Raw genomic sequence first — 21,521 nt, 5'->3', positions numbered from 1 at the left:
CCGTCACTAAAATGTAAGCTCCATGAGGTCTGGTCTGTTTGGTTCTTTGCTATATGCCCAATTCCTATGCCTGGTTCCTGGTACATGGTAAGTGCTCAATAAATATGGGGATTAAATAACTGAATAAATCACTAATGGAAATGGAGGACATTACGTTGATTTCTTGCTTTGTAGGTCTAGGCCTCAAGGGGCCTGGTCGCACTCTATTTCCTAACATCAGATGTTAGAATACTACCTTTTAATAACTCTTTTCTCTTTAGGTTTTTAAGTCATGTAAATATTTACACGGTTCTAACACCAGAACTATGTTACAAGATGAATTCAAGGTAAATTCTATTTTTCTTTTCTTTTCTTCTTCTTTTTTTTTTTTTTTTTTTTTTTTTTTTTTGTAGATTCTATTTCTATGCCCTCTGCTCTGTTTCCTCCTTCCCCATTTGGTTACCATTTTTATTCATTATTTATTGCACTGTTTCTTTTTACAGGTAAAATATGCATGTCTTACATCCCTCCCTGCTTCTTCTACTAAGCTCGGTTCTGAATCAGGTATTCTGGAGACACACGGAGATCTTTCCCTTTCATCGAAGCACAATCCTCCATCGTGTGGACGTATTATAGTTTTCTCAACTAGTCCCATTCTGATAACATTTGGGTTGCTCTCAATCTTTTGCTGTTATGAATAACAGTATGGTAAATGGCCTTGTGCTGGCTCTTCATATTTCTGCCGGTTTGCTTCTGGTATACATTCTTTGAAGTGAGAGTGGATAAATCCCTCTTTTTGGTACAGGATTTCTTCTCCTTTGGTGCCCACTGTTCTTGGGGTCACACCCCTCCGAAGCATGAAGAGCTAGACCAGACAGAGTGGTAGGCAGCAAAGCAAATTTATTGAGTGATAGGATACAATGCTCCTGAAGAGGGAAGGGACCCAAAGGGGTTGCCACTGGAGTTTCTACGTCTAGGGGTTTTTATGGGCTGTTGGCAGGCTGTTTTAATCTGATGAACCTTCCCTGCGTCTCTCATCCAATCAGGTTTTTGTCATCAATCTATGTCGTGGGAAAGGATGGAGGGCTCCTTCCAAGGTGGGTGTAAAATCCTTTCAAGCATGGTTTCCTCTTGGTTGTGGTGGGGAGGTGGGGGGGTGGGGGCAGGGGCTGGTCCCTGCCTGCTTTTCTTCCAACTATCCTTCATCATTTTTATTGAGATGATTCAAGTGGTTTTCTGTTCATTACAACCAACTACCTATCCCTGAAGGTTCATCCCAAATCACATCCCTTCTGGGAAAACTCTTATTATTTCAGGCAGAAGGAATAGATTTCTATTCCCCTAATATTTTTTCAGAGGAAAAAAAAAAAAAACATAGGGAAAAAAATCAGAGGAAAAAACACACAAAAAAGCCCTCGTAGTCTCTCTTTTCTATGTTGCTCATATGGCACTTTTCACAGGCTGCTTTATATGTACAGTTAGTTACCTAGGTACACTCATCTCCTCAAATGGATAATAAGCTGCTGCAGAATAAGGAGCACATTCCTTGGGATATTTATCATCTCTGGCACCAAACAGTGTACCTTGAACTAGCAACAATGACCAAATGCATAAATGTTGACCCAGCATACAATAGTGCTTTATATGAACATGTCCATTTAGAGGTAGGCCTCACATAACACACCAGAGTAAATCTCAGATGAACTAAAGAGTTGAATGTAGGAACTATAGGAAAATATAAGAAAAAAAAAAAAAAAGAAGAAGTGGTATTTGCCATTTGTTTGAAGGCTAGAAAAAGGACTGTCTGAACTTTGCATGATTTCAACTGGACTGACCCAATAAAAATTAGCCCGGAGCCTCATTTTGGATTTTTTTTTTCTGCTGCCCATATTTTCTGCTCCTGGTACTAATCCTGACTGGTGCCACTGCTAGGCTGACCCTTTAAGGGACAACTGGATGCTCTTGCCCAAATCTAAGGCTCCAGGATCAAGCCCATTGCTACCATTATGTAGAAGAGGTGACAACTACATTATTGTGTTCAGTGAGGACGTCAGCTTCTGCGCGAAGGTGGTGACCTTTGTTAGTCTGTTGACTAAGTGTAGGAGGAGTTCTTTTCTGCTTGTCCTCTAACAGGCCACGCCCACTCTTGGGGGGCACTTTGTGCAACATTATGATGTAGGTCTGAATGCATCTGAGGTGGGGAAGTAAAAAGGCATCTCTTTACTCTGCCTTTTGGGAAAATTCATTGTCATCCATGCAGCCTGCAATCCCATCTTTGACAGCAGCACGCACTTCCAGGCTATCGTATTATATACATACCCTCTCCCTGCCAGGATGATTCTGGTAAACACCATGATCTGTCCTGCTGCCAGTGCACAGCAAAATTTGAGCTGTCTATAAATGATACCGCATCATAATTTGGGTTCAAGAGTCAGAGGATACTTATGCAGAACAGCGCATAGCTGCGTGTGACCTTGCCTAAATACCTGGCCACACCACACGATCAAACGACCTGGGCTGGAAAAATAGGCAAAGGTGAAAGCTCAAAACAATTTGGGAGAATGGTGTTGGTAGAAAAGAAGAAATAAGTCCTGCAATAACGCTGGTAGACAAACATGCCAGCAGACAGAGCAGCTCTATTTGAACTCTGAGCCACCATGTCGTGTTCAGGTGCCCTATTTGAAGGAAACCATCCCCGCTGATAACAGAGGAACCGCCTGTGCCATGCCCTACTGCTCAGCCCTTCCCTGCTCTGACCAAGAGCCTACCCTCATTTCTCTGGACTAAAGTGCGGATGTGAGATGAAGGGCTATCTGGTTTCCAAGAACTTTGGGGAGATAGAATCTGTTTACAGATGAACACAATGCTGGACTCTTGTGCATCAGGGAGCTTCGCAGATTGGGCCTAGTCCAGCATATCTGGTTTCCAATGTGTCTCAACGCTAGAAGCTCACAATCCTGCCAGGCAACTGCATCAATGGCCCTTTAAATGCAACTGTTTCCCCTACACATCTCGCTACAAAGGCCGTAGAAAGGCAAGTGCCTGCTGTCGCTTAGATTTAGCATTTGCCAAGGGTCACCTTCTCATGTGCTGTTGAGACCACTGTTCCTTGCTCTGCTTCCCTGGTTTCTATACTTACTCTTTTGATATCTGTTTTTAGTCTTATGTCAGGACTGGTTCAAATTTTTCTTCTCTCAATTATAGGCCTAGGACTCTTGCCAGTAAATCCCCTTATAAATCTTCACGCTTGGTTGATTTAGGTGTACTACTGCCATTGGTAAGAGACTCTCCCTACTAACTCCTTCCCTATTAAACCCCTACAGGATGGATTAATCCACTAGCTTTTCCCAGTGAGAAGCTCAGATGCTGGAGCTTCATCTTAGCAAACTGCTGACTGCAGGAAGAGGGGTAGTTCTTAAAGATTCCTGCATCCACCTCTCAAATACCTGAAATACTGTCCAAGTAAATGGCCTACTAGTCTTTTAAGCAAGAGTTGGAGGAATTGCCTCCCTCTCTAAGGAATGGATTGTTTCAAAGTGTTGGGCTGAGACTTCAAAACTGGCAAACATGCTCTTAGAGCAAGAGGATTGAGTCATTGGGTATCATAAAGGCAATAACCCTTGCCCCCAGTCTCTACTCTGGATGGCAGCTGACTGATACCGGTACACCTATAAAGAAAACATGGGAGAACTCATTTGGTTGTGGATTGTTGGGGGTTGTGAATGCAGATTCTGAAGTCAGGCCACCTGAGTTCAAATCTAGCTCTACTACTTCCTGGCCATGGAACTCGGGAAATTATCTTACCTCTCTATCTCAGTTTCCTCGTTCATAGAATGAAGATGATAATAAGATGATAATGAGCAGCAACCTCAAAGAACTATTGTGAGTTTTAAATGAATTATTATGTTCTTAAAAGTGGTCAATAATTGTTAGCTACTCTTATTATTGGGCCAATTCAGAAAGACCTGGATAATTACAGAATTAATATTCTAGAGTACATATAACTGTATTTACATAAGGGTGATGATAAATAAGAAGTAACCTTCTAGGCATGCTTGGACAAATTGAATAGTTGATGATGTCTTTCAGTCTGTAATATTCCAGGAGTATCTCACAGTCTCAAGAATGGAATTGTCAAAAAAAAAAAAAAAAAAAAGAATGGAATTGTCTACAACTTCCGAGATAGAAGAATATGTAAATATCTCAATGACAGCTTCATTTACTTTAGCCTAATATAAATCTCTATCCATAGTCTACTATCTCTATAGCATCTCTAAATCAATACTCAGAATAATATATTTATTTTATTTTATTTAGAATAATATATTTTAGAGCCCAGATTAGATTATTGGGACTTGTATAATCAACCTGGAGATTTGGATGATTCTTAATAAGTTTTCTCCTTTCCCTAAATGGTAGGTTTTCTAGATCATGGATGCTCAGAAGTAGTTCAAATCTCACTTTTCCAACTATACTGTGCTGCTGATGTACTACTTACAGAGGAAATAGTAAATGTTATTTAGCAATTTTATCTCCCTTTTACTACCGCCAAAAGGGTGAGAGATAAGGTATTGTTTCCTTCAGGGCTAAGATAGAAGCCTCTTAAGAGTTTAAGAGAATGTTCACCTCTGCCCTGATCATGAACCTCTTCACCCCCACATCAATACAATACAGGCCTCCAACAGTGTGATAGGTGGCCACCCTCTGGCCAGAGGACCTTCTGGAAGGAAGTGATGCCTGCCATTATGGTCCCTTTTGAGGTATCCCGTAACAGTAAGACCTGATCCGTGCTGAGTAAAAAACTTCTAAGGTACAAATCCTTGGTCCCTCTTCTTTTTGCCCCCACGATTTCAGTCTAGAATCTCGTCTACACCTAGCCTTTGGAGTTCCTGAGATTCCTTCTTAAAATGGCACGTGCCAAGACAGTGAAGAAGAGGCCCCTTGATAGACCTGAGGAGGTACACCTGGGAGAAGGATGCTGGTGAAGAACAGGTGAGAGAGGACACATAGGAAATGACTAGCCAAGTGGGTGCGTGTGAGGAGAAAATGGATGTGTTGGACAGTAAAGGTTTCTTCAACAAATCTGAGCATGTCTTAAACAAATGTAAATATTTCTCTAAGTGCCTTGTAGTTTCTAAACTACTTTTGGGCATGTGCTCAGTTACACATACACACACATATGCATATACATCTTGATTTAAGATTTTAGGACTGCCGAAATCCTTTAAGCCGTTGAGTAATAGTTTTTCACTCTAAATACTTACAGTGCTTTGTAATATTTTCCACTTTGTCAGGAGTTTTGGCAGGAGCTAGCACGCAAGTGGGAGCAAGTTATGGAAAGGGCCACACCTGCTGAGAAAAGAAGCAACTCCTTCAGCCAGAAACAAAGCAAGCTTATCATAAAAGACAACACCTGAAAAAATCTAGTTGCGCACTGCAGACACCTACCAGCTTAACTTCTCATATCTCCATGTGAGGGCCGCTTTTAGAGCAACTTTTTAAAAACATGCTCTGACACTTCTGAGTCATCAGAAAAGACAGTATTGGAGTTAACCTGAAAGAGAAGGATCCGTGCAACATTTAGGACAGGATGGAAATATTCTTGTCCTCATACTTTTAAGTGAGAACCCGAGACTTTCTCTCCTCAGCAATTCTGAAGGGCTGTTGGCACTCAGGAAGTGGAGGATGACCTAGTTTTGAGGATGACATATATAATGTGACATGTTGCTCTTGGGAAGAGAAATATATAATTTAAAAAAACCCAACCATTCAACATTATTAGGAATTTCCACTTTAATGCCTTGAGACCTAACAGACATACTTATCTGAAGTTCTCTGTTAAAGGGTTCACTTGACCTAAATCCATCATTTATTCAACATTTATGGAACATCTACAATAGAGTAGCCACTGTTCTAGGCACCAGGGATCCTGCCGTGGACCCTATTTTCACATAGTTCATATTCTACTGGGGAGATATAGGCAACAAAGAAAAAAGTAGACGATGTGTCAGAGGAAAAATGAAACAAGCTAAAAGCGTGGGGAATAAGGATTCTGTTTTATGAGGGTCATAATCATGGGGATAGTGAACTTAGTTGGTGATATATGAGCTGATGCCTGAATGGAGAGTTAGTAATGTGACAATGTGGAGGAAGAATGGATCCTAGATAGAAGGTATAGCAAGTACAAAGTTCCTACAGTAGAAACATGTTTGGCATGTTTTTTTATTTTAAGATTTTATTTATTTTTGGGAGTGAGAATAAGCATGAGCCGAGGGGAGGGGCAGAGGGAGAAGCAAACTCCTCACTGACCAAAGAGTCCAATGTGGGACTTGATCCCAGAACCCTGGGATTATAACCTGAGCTACAGGCCAATGCTTGACCGACTGAGGCACACAGGCGCCCTGGCATGTTAAAAAAAAACAAAAACAAACAAACAAAAAACATCATAAAGGCCATTGTGGCTGCAGTGGGTGATGGTGGGGAAGAGTGATCAGTAGTCAATGAGATACTTGCACAAGTTGCCAAGTATCCAGTCTTAGAGCCAAGAAAAGGACTTGGTATTTTAAGTATGTTGAGAAGCGAGTGGAGGTTCCTAGCAAGGGAGTGACCTGATGCGACTAAGCAAGGGATCATCCGATTGCTGCATGCATCACAGATTATAAGCAGCAAAGTGGCACAGCCCACTAAGAGAGTACTATAGTTAGCGAGACAAGAAAAGATGGGAACTTGAATGGCAGCGGTACCAGTGGAGGTGCCAGGAAGTGTTCAGATATATTTTAATTATACAGCCAGTATGACTTGCTTAAGAATTAGAGATTAAGTTCAAGCATCATATTTGTGGTATAGCTAGTATCTGCCACTGGGCCTTCTTGATTCTCCATTCCTTGCCCCATGCCACACCGACCTTTTCTTGTTTCCGTGAAATATTAGTGTTTAACTTCATAATGTCATATGAACTATTCCTTTCAAGGAATATATTTGAGGTGTTCTCATTAGAGAATCTGGGTAGTTGGAATCTATTGCTCAAGCTGTTAAATGCAAGTGAAAAGTGCTATATGTGCAGCAGTCATGATACTGAATCCTCTAGCAACTAGTTCAGATGTGTCAGGGACAGCGATGATATTCAGACGTGCATTATATAGATAATACACAATTATTCTGTAACCAAATAAGACATCTTTTGACCAAGTATAGATATCTAGGAAAATACTTCTTTATAAGTAGCAAACTTTGAAAATACTCAATGCTTCTTTTGCTATAAATAAGTATCTAGTCCTTGATCTGTCAGAGTTTACATTCTTCTCAACTTTCAACTAACCAGATATTGAATGTCCACTTATGTCAGACACTAGACATGAAAAAAACAAAAATAAATGGTCCCTTTTCATCAAGTATACAAAAACAAACCAAAAAAACAGTTTTAAATAGAAACACCTGTTGAAAGCTATTAATCAGGTAATGCTAGAGTAAACAGAAGGGCTAAATCCTGTGGAATTGTCAGGAAACGTTTTCCTGGATATGTGAGGGTGGGTTTTAAGAAAAGGAATCAGATTTGACAGGTGGAATATTCTAGGCAAGGAAAATACAGCACCGAGAGGCTGAAAGGTAGAAGTAAGCCACAGCATATGCGTGCACACCCAGGTGAAACAGGACTGGGTCATTATTAGCCAAGGGTGGAGGAGGCAATCAGAGGAAAGCTGCAAACGCAAGCCAAATAGTTCACAGCTGACATCTGAAAAATAATGAATGTGATTTTAAAAAGCATTTAAATGTTTTTTTTTTTTTTTGGTTTGTTTTGCAGTTAGTAGTACACATCATAAACGGGTGCGGCTGAAGGCAGATTTTTACATTCACACGTCTCTCAGCCTTCATCAGCACACCTCAACCTATTTATTAAGGTCTTTAAATACACTTTTTAAAAAGTCAAGACACACCACGAAAAAGCTTTTCTCAAGAAACGATCCAGAGAGCAGATTACGCATCCGTTAACAAAGGCGAGAGGAGTGGTTTCCTATGCCCCCGCCTAAGCCAGTGTGCAGCAAACTAAGTAGGAAAAACAGTTTTAATCGATGAGACGCGCCTAAGGCGCTTAGCACGCGGCGCCCGGGGGGCTCAGTCGGGTGAGCCGCCCACTCTTGGCCTGGGCTCAGGTTTTGACCTCGGGCTTCGGGCTCCACGCTGGGTGTCCAGCTTACCTTTGCAAAAAAAAAAAAAAATGCATTGCATAGTGTGGTCCATAGTAAGCACCCAACAACTTCTGGTTATTATTTTGACCTTAGACCTCCCAACCATTTGGGATTGCGTTTTCTCATTTGCAGAGGAAGAAACAGGTCACCCAGGGTCCCTGTGGCTCCTGCCAGCCCTGACAATCTATTTTTTTTAAGATTTTATTTATTTATTCATGAGAAAGAGAGAGAGAGAGAGAGGCAGAGACACAGGCAGAGGGAGAAGCAGGCTCCATGCAGGGAGCCCGATGCAGGACCCGATCCCGGGACCCCGGGGTCACGCCCTGGGGCCCAAGGCAGGTGCTCAACCGCTGAGCCCCCCAGGCGTCCAAACTCCTATTTCAAGCAGGCATCGAGTCATATTTGTTGGACAAAACAGGCAAAATAAGGGGTCCGGCTAGGCGCCCGCCGGAGAACCAGCGCGGAGAGAGGACAGGACCGGGCGCGGGCTCCACCCGCCAGGGTTCGGGGGTGGAGGACACCTCACACGCCCCTCCCAGAGCAATCGGCGGAGCGGAGTGAGAGCCGGAGCTCGCATTCGCAGCCGCAGCCGCCGCGCAGCCAGGCCGTCACCCCCTCCCGCCGCCGCGAGCCCGTCTCCCCGCAGCGGCCCCGCCTGCGGCCCGAATCGCTCCTCCCCGCGAGCTGGGCAGCGCCCCTCCTCCGCGGCGCTCAGGGCACGCCCCTTCCGGCTGAGGCCACGCCCACGCTCGTGACCACGCCCCCGCGCTCGGCGCTCGGTCCCGTGAGCGCCCGCCGGCGGCCGCGTCCAGCCCCGACGCTCTGAGGTCACGGACGGGGCCGGGCCGCGGGGGGCGGAGGGACGGAGGGAAGATGGCGGCCGCGGCCGGATATTGGCGCCGCCTCCCCCAACGCTGGAGCCGGCGCAGATGAGGCGGCTCGGCTGGGGCCAGCGGCGCTTGGGAACCGGAGCCGGGGGGACCCTGGCGGCGGGGCCTGGCCCTGCTGCATGCCGGCGCCTCGGCTAGAGTGAGCGGCGACGCCCCCCCCCCCCCGCTCCCTCCGTGTCGCTGTGAGTCCGGGCGGGCGGCCGGCGGCGGCCGGGATGGAGGACGTTAACTCCAACGTGAACGCGGACCAGGAGGTGCGGAAGCTGCAGGAGCTGGTGAAGAAGCTGGAGAAGCAGAACGAGCAGCTGAGGAGCCGCTCGGGCGCCGTGCAGGGCGTCGGCTCCCTGGGGCCCGGCAGTCCCGGCCGCGCCGCCGCGTCCACCCCGTGCTCCGGCGCGGCGTCCCCCCGCGCCTTCCCCTCGGGCCTGCACGCCAAGCCCGGCGGCGGGGTCGGCTCGGGCCCCAGGCGGACGAGCAGCGACGAGCTGCGGGACGCCGCCTCCCTGCTGGCCGCGGGCGAGGGCGGCTTGCTGGACGAGGTGGAGCCGCTGCGGCCCGACGAGCTGGAGCGGCTGTCGGGCTGGGAGGAGGAGGAGGAGAGCTGGTGAGCGCGGGCCGCTGGGCGGGGACGGGCCCCTGCCTCCCGGGTGCCTGGCTCGGTGCAGCGGGATCGGCCCTCCGACCCGGGCCGGGGCTGGGCGGGAGGGGGGTTGGGGGGAGCTCCTTCGAGGGGCCCCCTGCCTCCTGGGCACCTCGCGCGGTGCAGCCGGATCAGCCCTCCGGCCGGGGCTGAACGGGCACGGGCCCCTGCCCCTGGGCACCTCCCTCGGTGCAGCGGGACCAGCCCTCCGACCTGGGCCGGGGCTCGGCGGCGGGGCGGGGGGGGAGCTCCTTCGAGGGGTCCCCTGCCCCCTGCGTGCCCCGCTCGGTGCAGCGGGACCGACCCTCCGACCCCTGCCTCCTGGGTGCCTCGCCCGGTGCAGCCGGATCGACCCTCCGACCCGGACCGGCCCGGAGGGGAGGGGATGGCGGAGGAGCGCCTTCCGAGGGCCCCCTGCCTCCTGGGCGCCTCGCGCGGTGCAGCGGGACCGGCCCTCCGACCCGGACCGGGGCTTGCGGGGGGGGGGGGGGTTGGAGGGTGGTTCTTGCTTTAGGTCTGCGGGAAGGTCCGCGGGGTTGGGGCTGCGAGGCGTGCAGGAGCAGCCACCCGGGCGCTGGGCCCTGCGCGTGTCGGGCCGTGTCCGGGGTCTGCGGTCCGGCGCCGCCCGCGGAGTCGGCGGTGGGAGAGCGCTTTGTAAGGAAGGGGGATCTCGCTTTGTGTGAGATGACTGGCGTGCGTTCGGAGGGTGGCCTGAGCATCCTGGGTGTCGGGGGGGGGGTGCTACCGGGCGTGGGGAGCCGACCAGAGTGGCCCATTGCGGTGGTCGGAGGTTTGGACCCAGTGGGAGGTGGTGCGTCGGTGGCCGCGGCGGGGGACCGTGTGATCAGCGCTCCCCTTGGGGGTGGCGGGGTGAAGCTCGCTTTGTGCGAAGAGGGCAGAGGATGGCACCGCTTTGTGTGGGAAGTCGGGGGTGGAACAAGAGCCTGGCTCTTCTTTTTTAAACAAGAATTGGGTCTGTCTGGTTTTGTTTTGTTTTTCTGGAGCTGCGGAGTGACAGTGACCCATCCCATCCATCCTTAATTTCCAAGTCATCCTAGGGGCCCGGAGAAAAGGGAGCCCTGTTTAAAAAGAGAAACCAAAGCCGTATCGTGGTGAGCTACTTCTTGGTGGAATTGTGACCTGTACCACAAACCACCTACATAAAGAGAAAAGTCACAGGAGGGCATGCTCCCTCTTTTTGTCGCAACCCCAGAAAGGTGTATATGAGAAATTGTCTTAGTTTGTCCTTTTCTAAAGTCCCGATTTGTAGCTAAAATGTGTCAGCTTGTTTGTTGAAATCGGAACTTTTAACCCAGCGGCATGGGGATTCTTCATGGGCTCTGATATCACAGAGGTGCGACTTTACGGTCACCGAGATAATCAAGACCTTTGCCTGGCTCCAGGCCCTGGCTCTGCCACACAAGCTGCATGACCTTGGGCAGGTTACTCTGAGCTTCACTTTCTTCCTCGGTTTGATGGAGAAAATAATAGTTCTTACCCGTCTGGAGTTGTGAAGATTACACGAGATAATCCGCCTGTGCTTTTAGCACCGGCTCTGGCACATAGTAAACTCTCCAAAACTAACTGCAGTTACTCTTAAGCGTAGTTATTTAAATCATGAAATATTCAGTAAGCTCTTACAGGCTCTTGTGGGAAAGTCTAAAGATTCGTAACATGTTGTTTTTTTTTAAATTTTTATTTATTTATGATAGTCACACAGAGAGAGAGAGAGTGAGAGGCAGAGACACAGGCAGAGGGAGAAGCAGGCTCCATGCACCGGGAGCCCGACGTGGGATTCCATCCCTGGTCTCCAGGATCATGCCCCGGGCCAAAGGCAGGCACCAAACCGCTGCGAGGGGATCCCAGATTCGTAACATGTTGATCCCTGTTCATCAAGACAGTTACAGTCTCCAGAGCCAAGTTTTATGCAGTTAAATGGCTAGGACATATACAATGAATTGCCCCCCCCCCAAAAAAAAAAGAAAAACAAAACAAGAAGAACAAAAGTACTGATAATGCTTAGAAATTGGGAAGAAAATAATGGTTCAGAGTAGCTGAGGCAAACTTGGCAGGAGAGGTAGATTAGGAGCCTGGGGATGGGGAAAGAGTGGGAAGGGCCTTTATGCTGTGACAACTGCTGAAGCAGAGTCAGATATGTGTAGTTCCCAATTAGGAAGGTTTGAATTACAGAGATACACGAATATATGATATCAAGCTGTTATTTTATTTCCAAGTAATACGAAGTATTATTAGAGCTGTCTATGGTAGTGACAGTTTTTCATATTAGTGTGAGATCACGTCCTCCCAAAGGAATCTTGGGTGTGTGTACACTTTAAAAGAATCCAGAATCACTTAAATATCATCACATGCCTCTTCCAAGTGATGATAATGATGCTCTTAATAATGAGGATTAGCTGCACTCATGAGCCCATTTTAGATTATGTATTATTAGAACACATTGACTCCACTTGGGGAAGCTGAATACATATTTTGCTGCTTTGGTTTCTGAGCATAGAGTTCAGGTAAAGCAAGTCTTTTTTTTTTTTTTTTTTTTTTTTTTTTTAAGATTTTATTTCTTCATGAGACACAGGCAGAGAGAGAAGGCGGCTCCATGCAGGGAGCCCAATGAGGGACTGATCCTGGGACTCCAGGATCACGCCCTGGGCGGAAGGGAGGCTTTCAACTACTGAGCCACCCAGGCATCCCAGGGTAAAGCAAGTGTTAAATACTATGCAGGAGTTTACTTTTGACGAGCTGCTTCCTGTTTACTCTTTTGATCCTGGCTCCATATCTTGATCCTGTCCTTTTTCTTTTTTTTTTTTTTTTTTTTTTTTAAACACTGACACATTTTTTTTTCAATTTTTTTTTTTTTTATTTATGATAGAGAGAGAGAGAGAGAGGCAGAGACACAGGCAGAGGGAGAAGCAGGCTCCATGCACCGGGAGCCCGATGTGGGATTCGATCCCAGGTCTCCAGGATCGCGCCCTGGGCCAAAGGCAGGCGCCAAACCGCTGCGCCACCCAGGGATCCCGATCCTGTCCTTTTTCTAAAAAGATTTGTGTGAATTGAAAATTTTATAAATCATTTAAAGTGCTTTAAAGTATGTTTTTGGAGTACAACTGGGAAGAGGTGGGTGTTAGTGGCAAGGGAGAGGAAGATTTCAAAGAATCAAGAATTTTTTCTTAGCACACAAAAAATCTTTCTGTAATTTACACCTATTGTACCTTCTTTTTCATCTAGAGTAATGTTTTCCCCCAAGTATATACTATAAAATAATGGTTCTGAAGATGTTAATAGACACTGTGTGAAAAATAATGGTGGGTTGAGGTTAAATATATGTGAGAAAAACAAGATCTAACAAAAATAAACAGGTTTCTTTAATACTGGATTTTTTTGATATCCAAATTGTATGTTGAATATAGTAAATTTCTAAGTGGTTCACGTTTTTGAGCTTCCAAGGAACTAGTACCTACAGAACACACTTGGAAACACTACTTCTAAGCACTGGCTTTCACAGCCTTTTTGTGGGTTTATTTATTTATTTTGGATCCTCCATGATAAATGCATTTTACATCATAGCCTATAAGACATGTATATGTATAATTGAAACAAATGTTTCACAAAACTAGTTACTTTTGGTATGTGTGGTAAGCTCTAATATTTTCTGTTTCTTTAGGGGGGAAATGCTAGTTATCCATTCAGCTGATTTTGTGACCCATTAATGGGTTGTGTCTGAGTTTTGGAAATCACTATTCTAGAATAATTTAGAAAAGTCTAGAGAAAGCAACATCATTGTACATCACAGTGTATTGGGCTCTCCCAAGTAGCTTGTAAACATTTTTGCATTTGATTTTCATCCATTTGTGAGTTAAGTATCATTTTCTAGGTAAGGAAACATGATCTTTCAAGCATCAAATAACACACAGTAAATGATGAAGTCTGGATTTGAATCTAGGACTTTTTGACATCAAAGCCTATGCTGTTCCCCCTGTATTTTGCTTTTTCCAAGTTTAATCCCTTTTCCACGTGAATGGCCCCTCAAAGTATTTGAAGACTACTATCATCATCTTGCTGACCTCTTCTGCCCAACCATACACACTGAGCATTCTCATCTCTTCTGCAGAGTAAAACAGTCCCAATTTATTTCTTCTTTCCTAAGATAATATAATTTTCTAATCTTTCAATCAGGATCATTTTTTTTTTCTTAATTCTAAGAGTTCATTGTCATTAAACATGGTACTCAGAACTGTACTCAGCGGGTTTTGTTTTGTTTTTGTTTTTTTTTTTAAGATTTTACTTCTTTAAATCTCTGTACACACTATGGAGCTTGAATTTACAATCCTGAGATCTAGAGTTGTATGCTGTACTGCCTGAGCCAGCCAGGTACCCTTGTACTTAGCGTTTTAGAAGTTACTTGACCAGATAGCATATTGGTGGATACACCTTGTATTAGATAAATGTTTTTATTTTTGAAACCAAATATTTCATTAACAGTTTTGGTTTCTGTTTCTTAAGTTTAATATGATCCAGTAGTATCTGTTACACTCAGTATCTTTTATACATAAGTTGTTAAACTAAGTCTCCCTAAACCTGTTTTTGTGTAATGAATTCTATTCTTTAGGCTTCTCTCTCTCTCTCTCTTTACATATATATATGAAATAGGCTTTTATACTTAAATTAGGTTTTTATATTTCATTTGTTAGTCTTGAGTTAGACATTTTTTGTCATTTTCGTATTTTGTATAATGCATCTTCATTTAAGTTGTTGTTAAAAATCTTAAAATGACCAGAGTAAAGGGCTCTGAAATGTGCATTCAGCTAGAATCCCTCCAGATTAACATCAGTCTATTAGTCAGTACACATTGTGGTTGTTCAGTAACTGTCCACTTGTTATTATCAAGCCCATATGCCATTTTGTATGGATATTATGAAAGATTTTGCCAAATCATTTGCTGTAACTAAGCTATACTGTGCCTACAGGGTCTTACCTGCAATGAAGTAAACCTATCAAAATAGAAATTGCATTTTATTTGGTTTGACTTGTTCATAGTGAATCCTCCGGCTTTTTCCTTTTCTAACTTTACAAATATTTTGCTTAGGGGATCCCTGGGTGGCTCAGCGGTTTAGCGCCTGCCTTTGGCCCAGGGCGCGATCCTGGAGTCCCAGGATCGAGTCCCACATTGAGCTCCCAGCATGGAGCCTGCTTCTCCCTCCTTCTGTGTCTCTGCCTCTCTCTCTCTATGTCTATCATAAACCAATCAATCAATCAATCTTTAAAAAGAAAAAAAACACATATTTTGCTTAATTCAGTTTTGAATTGTGCAAGAAATAAGTTTGGTCTGGAAATTCTAGACCCACTTATTTTTCTCTTTGGAAATTATATTTCCTTTTACCTACACTTTGACATGTTATTTTATTATTTTTAAAATTTTTATTTAAATTTTAGTTAACGGACAGTGCACTATTGGTTTCAGGAGTAGAATTCAGTGATTCATCACACATAAAACGCGACTGTTCATCACAAATGCTGTCCTTAATACCTATTACCCATTTAGCCCATCCCCTACCTGCCTCCTTCCATCAACCTTCAGTTGTTCTCTTACAATAAAGAGCTTCCTGTGGTTTGTTTCCCTCTCTTTCCCCTCTCCCATATATCCATCTGTCTTGTGTCTTAAATTTCACATATAAGTGAAATCATATAGTATTTGTCTTTCTCTGACTTATTTCACTTAGTACAATACACTCTAGCTCCATCCACATCATTGCAAATGACAAGATTTCATTCTTTTTGATGGCTGAGTAATATTCCATTGTGTGTGTGTATGTCGCATCTTCTTTACCCATCACTCGATGGATGGGCTCTGTCTATAGTTTGGCTGTTTTTGATAATGCTGCTCTAAACAGGGTACATGTACTCCTTTGAATCTGTATTTTTGTATCCTTTCGGTAAATACCTAGTAGTGCAACTGTTGGATCACATGGTAGCTCTAATTTTAACTTTTTGAGGAACCTCCATACTGTTCTTCAGAGTGGCTGACCAGTTTGCATTCCCACCAACAGTGTAAGGGTTCCCCTTTCTCTGCATCCTCTCCAACACCTATCGTTTCCTGTGTTGTTAACTCTAGCCATTCTGACAGGTGTGAGGTGGGATCTCATTTTGTTTTGATTTGTATTTCCCTGATAATGAGTCATGTTGAGCTTCTTTTCATGTATGTTAGCCTTCTGGATGTCTTCTTTGGAAAAATATGTTCAACCTGCGACATGTTATTTTAGATTGACATATTTTGAATCAATAATAATTCAGTGACAACATTTCAATTCTTTTACATTATCTGGAGGGGTAGGGCTAAACCTGTTTCAAGCTATATTCTAGGTTATATTCTGACTTACTGTCTATCACCTTGCCTCATTTGAAATTGTTTCCTTTGGAGAATGTTTATTCGGTCTCTCCATTTGAACAAAGTATTGACAGAAATACAGAAGCTAATGGGTATTTCTGCCCATTCTTTGTCATTTAGTATCTTTGTATATTTTGCTCCCATATTATGGGCTATCCCTTTTTTGATACTAATGACCTCAGTATACTTTTTTTCTTCATAAATACTTATTTTCTCCATAAATTATTCTCCATAAAAATTCACATTCAATAAAACTTGCCCTTAAGTGTGCAATTTAGTGGGTTTTTTTTAAGTATATTCAGAGTTGTGCCGCTGTCACCACTATCTATATCCAGAACATTTTCATTAGTACCCTTCCCACTCCTCTGCTAAAAAACAAACAAACCCACCAAACTCATTATCAGTCACTTCCCATTTCCTGCTCCCTCCAGCTCCACTTATATACTTTTTGTGTGGAACTGCCTATTCTGATCATTTCATATAAATGAAGTTATGTAATATGTGACATTTTGTGTCTGGCTTCTTTCATTTAGCATAGTGTTTTCAAGGTTCACGTTGTAGCATGTATAAGAACATTTTTTTTCATTCCTTTTTCTGCCTGAATAATATTACCACATTTTTTTTTCTCCATCCCTCAGTTGATGAGAATTTGGGTTCTTTCCGCCTTTTGGTTTCTATGAAAAATGCTGCTATGACTATTTACAGGTTTTTATATGGTCATTTTTTTTAGTGTATACCAAGGAGTGGAATTACTAGGTCAAATGGTAACTCTGTGTTTAGCTTTTTGAGAAACTGCCAAACTGTTTTCTTTTCCATGGCTGTACCATTTTACATTCCCATCAGCAATAGACAAGGGTTCCAATTTTACCACATTTTCTCCAACACTTGTTATTGTCTGTCTTTTTTGTTATATAGCCACTCTACTTGTATCTCATTGTGATTCTCATTTGCATTTCCCTAATGACTAACGGTGTTGAGCATGTTTTTAGCTATTTATTGGCCATTTGTCTATCTTTGGAGAAATGTCTATTTAAACCATTTACCCATTTTTAATTGTTACTTGTCTTTATAGTAAGTTGTAAGGGTTCTTTATATATGCTGGATACTAATCCTTTATGAAATACGTGATTTACAGATATTTCTTTCATTCTCTGTTTTTTCATTTTCTTGGTGGCGTCCTTTGAAACAGTTTTTAATATTATGAAGTCTTATTCTTGCTTGTGTTTTTTATTTCATGTCTAAGAAACCTGTACCTAATCCAAGATCACAAGATTTATTCCTATCTTTTCTTCTAAAAGGTTTATAATTTTATATTTAGGTCTTTGATCCATTTTTTAAAATCGTGGTAAAATATACATAATATCAAGTTTCAAGGTTCATTCATGTTATAAAATGTCTCAGAATTTCCTTTTGATGGTGGGGAGTGTCTCTAAAGCTTTATCTAGTCTTATAATCCTCAGTGGGCAAGAGAAAGCAACACTTAAATCTTTCTATCCCAAACCTGAGATTGTGTGATGCATATGATTTTCATATTTAAATATAGAATTTATATGTATTTTCTATTTTTTGTGTCAAAAACCCCCCACAAAAGTCAGGCATCAGTTTCCAAGTATATAGTTCATTATCATCAACCACATTCTCACTGTGCAGGAGATTCCCTGAATTCTTCCATCCTGCATGACTGAAACTCTGCACCCACAGAATAGCAGCTCGTAGCCTCCCCTTTCCCAGCTCCTGGCAACCACCATTTTAGTTTGTTTCTATGAGATTAGATGCCTCATAAGTGGAATCAAGTAGTATTTATCTTTTTATTGGTAGCCTATTACACTTAGCATATGTCCTTGGGGTTCATTCATGTGTAGCATGTGATGTTCTTTTTTTTATGACTGAATAATATTCTATATATACGCCATGTTTTATTTATCCATTCATCTGTCAATGGACGTTTGGGGTTGTCTCCATCTCTTGGCTATTGTGAATAATGCTGCTGTGAGCATGAGTGTGCAAATATCTGCTCAAATCCTTGCTTTCACTTCTTTTGAGTATATACCCAGAAGTGGAATTGCTAGATCAAATGGTAATTCTGTAGGGTTTTTTTGCTTTTTATTTTTATTTTTTTTAAGACTTTATTTATTCATGAGAGAAAGAGAGAGAGGGAGAGACACAGGCAGAGGGAGAGGCAGGCTCCATGCAGGGAGCGTGACATGGGACTCGATTCCGGGTCTCCAGGATTAGGCCCTGGGCTGAAGGTGGCACTGAGGTAAACAGCTGAGCCACCCGGGCTGCCCAATTTCTGTGTTTAATATTTTGAGGAGCCACCATACTGTTTTCCATAGTAGCTGCACCATGTGGGCAAAAGGGGAGTGTATACGTGAAATACTTTTCTAAATGAGTTTTACATTGTTTATTCATCTGCTCTGCTGCACTTTTGAGAGAGTTTAATATTGTATATATATTCATAAAGACTGCATTACCTAGTCAGTATTTGTTAGTTGACATTAGTTGTTAGTATCTAGAAGTTTGTCATTTTATTTTTTCCTTTTTTTCTTCTAGAGATTATTGTTGAAATAAATCTTACCCTGTATCTGTAGTAGAGAGAACAGATTGAAAATAGAGATGTTAGGAAAAATTGATAATGAATTGTCAGGCTCTTGGCAGGGCCCCTAAGAAGTTTTGCAGAACATGAAATCATAAAAAATGAAATTAAAAATAGACTTTGAGAACAGGTGTTCATACCTCTTGTTTTAAGCAGTTTAATATTCAAACTGGTGAGGTGGTTATTTCTTCTTAAAAATGTTTGAGGGACCCCTGGGAGGCTCAGTGAGTTAAGTGTCCAGCTTTGATTTCAGCTCAGGTCATGATCTCAGGGTTGTGAGATCGAGCCCCATGTGGGGTTCCACGCTGGATGGAGAGCCGGCTTTAGAGTCTTTCTCTCCCTCTGCCATTCCACTCCCCCCTGCCCTGCAAAAGTTTGAGATTGGAATTCAAATAAGTTCTTCATATCTTGTTAAATCCATTTTACTTTAAATCCGTTTTCTCTTAAGTTTATGAAGACATGTTAAATTCAATCTGACTTCTTATCAATCAGTTTTATTGATAGACTTCTCTTAGAGGTAGATAGCATGTGGTTTTTACTTTTTTTTTTTTTTCCACTCATAGACCTTCACATCTAAGAATGAACTTTATTACATGACCTCTTTGTTTTATGTATGCTTTTCATGGGAGACCATTGGTTGACTTTGCCTGTAATTTTACTTGCTAAGCCTAGATTAATAAAGCAGTTTGATTTGTACAATTATCACTACTTATCTGAATGGTTTGGCAGTTATTTGTTGATTAATATCTTGAAGTTTGCTTTCTAGATCTTTCTGTATGAAGGAGATGTTGACTTTAACATGGCTCGTGTGTGTGTGTGTTGTAAATGAATTAATTATACATCTAGATGAGCATTTTATTCCCTTCTTAGCAGTGGTTTTCCAGTTATAGTAATGTGACTTAAAAATTTTTTTATTAATAGAACAAATACTTGGAACCCTTATGTGTGAACAGCGTAACATTGGGGACACTGAGAAACATGATAATGCAGGTTCTTGCTTTCTTAAAAAATGGAATTTGGCCAAGAAGGACCACATAATTTTTTTTTTTTAGGACCACATAATTGATTGGTAAAATATACTACCATCACTACTGTTTAATTATGTTCTATATACAAAGTATTGTATAAGGCATTATTTGCATGGCAAATCATTTAATCACAATTTTAAGTTATTATCTACATTTTTTATTGTGACATATACAAAACAAAAAAAATTGCCATTTTAACCATTTTAAGTGTACATACAGTACAGTGGCATATATGCTGATTGTTATACAGTCATCACCACCATCCATCTCTAGAAGTTTTTATCTTTCCCTGTTGAAACGCTGTATAAACAATAACTCTTCATTCCCCTTACCCCCGGCCCTTGGGAAATATCATTCTCCTTTCTTTGTCTGTGAATTTGACTACTCTAGGTACCTTATATAAATAAAATCATAAAGTAGTTGCCCTTTTCCGTCTGCCTTGTTTCATTTAGTATTGTGTCTTCAGAGTTCATCTATGTTATAGCATGTGTCATGTTATCCTCAATTTGCAGGTAATGAAGTTAAAGTCACATCACTAATACAGTGAATAGAGATTCATGCTAAGCATGAAAATCCTGTCTCATGAAAAACATTTGATCTTGGTTTATTTAACCTATGGGTATTTAGCTTTCAGAAGAGAATGTTTTTTAAATATTTGAAGGAGAATAATTATTAGACTTATTCTGTATAACTCTGGAGATCATTATTAGATCTAATCATTATTAGATTAGGTATAAATTAGAGACGAGTAGATTTTTAATTGATATAAGGTAGGATTTTCTAATAGAGTTTCTAGATGGTGTGGACTGTCTTTAAAAAGTGTAAGTAACCTTCAGGGGCACTTGGCTGGCTCAGTTAGTAGAGCATATGACTCTTGATCCTGGGGTCATGAGTTCAAGGCCCACATTGGGAATAGATTACATTAAAAAAGTAAAATCTTAAAAAAAACGTAATACTTAGCAGTGAAAACTGTTGAATAGTCCTATGACAAAGGATGTTACAAAGAGGTAAAAATTAGTTGAATTAGGTTACCTCTGAGTGGTCTTTTAACTCTCTGTGATTAGAATATTGCAGTCTATTAAAATATTGCAGAGTATAAAATACCTTCAAGACAAAGTGCTTTTAAAAAAAAAAGACAAAGTGCTAAACTTAAATGTGGAAGAGATCTTGAGCAATGGGAGCATCGTAGATTTAAAAAAAAAAAAAGATTCATTTTAGGGTGAGCAAGCTTGGGAAAGAGCAGAAGGAAAGAGAGAAAAACTTTAGCAGACTCAAGCTAAACTCAAACTCAAATGCAGGGCTTAACCTCACTATCCCGAAATCACAACCTGAGCTGAAACCAGGAGTTGGACGCCCAACCAACTGTGCCACCCAGGTGCCCCTAGAATTGTGTGTGTGTGTGTGTGTGTGTGTGTGTGTATGGCACATTTCTTTGGATATCTTCCGTAATGGAAGATTCTTTTCTTTGTGAGGGTGGGTATGAGTTCTGAAAACTAAAGTAATTATTATGCACATAAATAAAAATGATTAGCAGGATATTTAAAGTCCTGAGCAGTCCCAATTCCAATTCTCCTTATTTTTACTTTTGTCAGCACTTCATAGACATTTATGCCTGGTGGCATGCATGTTCATTCGGCAACAGAGCAACTTTTTGTTGTGCGTGAAATTCTAAATATCCTACTTGGTTTACTTCCTTTGCAATATTACCTATCACTGTTTATACACCATTTTTAAGTATATATAACAGGACAGCCCTGTACTTTGGTCTCTGAGTCTAGATTGTGAGCAGCTTAAGCAGAGAGACC

The 21,521-nt window shown here is 42.3% G+C and overlaps 1 protein-coding gene across 5 annotated transcripts in view; it reads left to right on the top strand.

Moving 5' to 3' along the window:
• The first annotated feature begins 300 nt into the window (after positions 1-300).
• SLAIN2 (SLAIN motif family member 2) overlaps positions 301-21,521 on the top strand; it is an 89,702-nt gene continuing 68,481 nt past the window's right edge. The window contains exons 1-2 of one of the 5 annotated variants that reach the window (XM_055340668.1): positions 301-326; positions 1,026-1,076. In XM_055340668.1, the coding sequence (XP_055196643.1) occupies positions 316-326; positions 1,026-1,076 (62 nt within the window). In that variant the 5' untranslated portion in view covers positions 301-315. Of the gene's footprint in view, positions 327-965; positions 1,077-4,832; positions 4,972-8,944; positions 9,660-21,521 lie in introns of those variants that run through there. The other 4 variants (XM_055340660.1, XM_055340674.1, XM_055340653.1 and 1 more) reach the window with 4 other exon arrangements.

This window comes from Nyctereutes procyonoides, unplaced genomic scaffold (assembly GCF_905146905.1).
Source record: "Nyctereutes procyonoides isolate TBG_1078 unplaced genomic scaffold, NYPRO_anot_genome, whole genome shotgun sequence".
NCBI classification, from domain to species: domain Eukaryota; kingdom Metazoa; phylum Chordata; class Mammalia; order Carnivora; family Canidae; genus Nyctereutes; species Nyctereutes procyonoides.
Note: the sequence above shows the minus strand (reverse complement) of the source record. Positions and strands in the feature narration are given on the sequence as shown.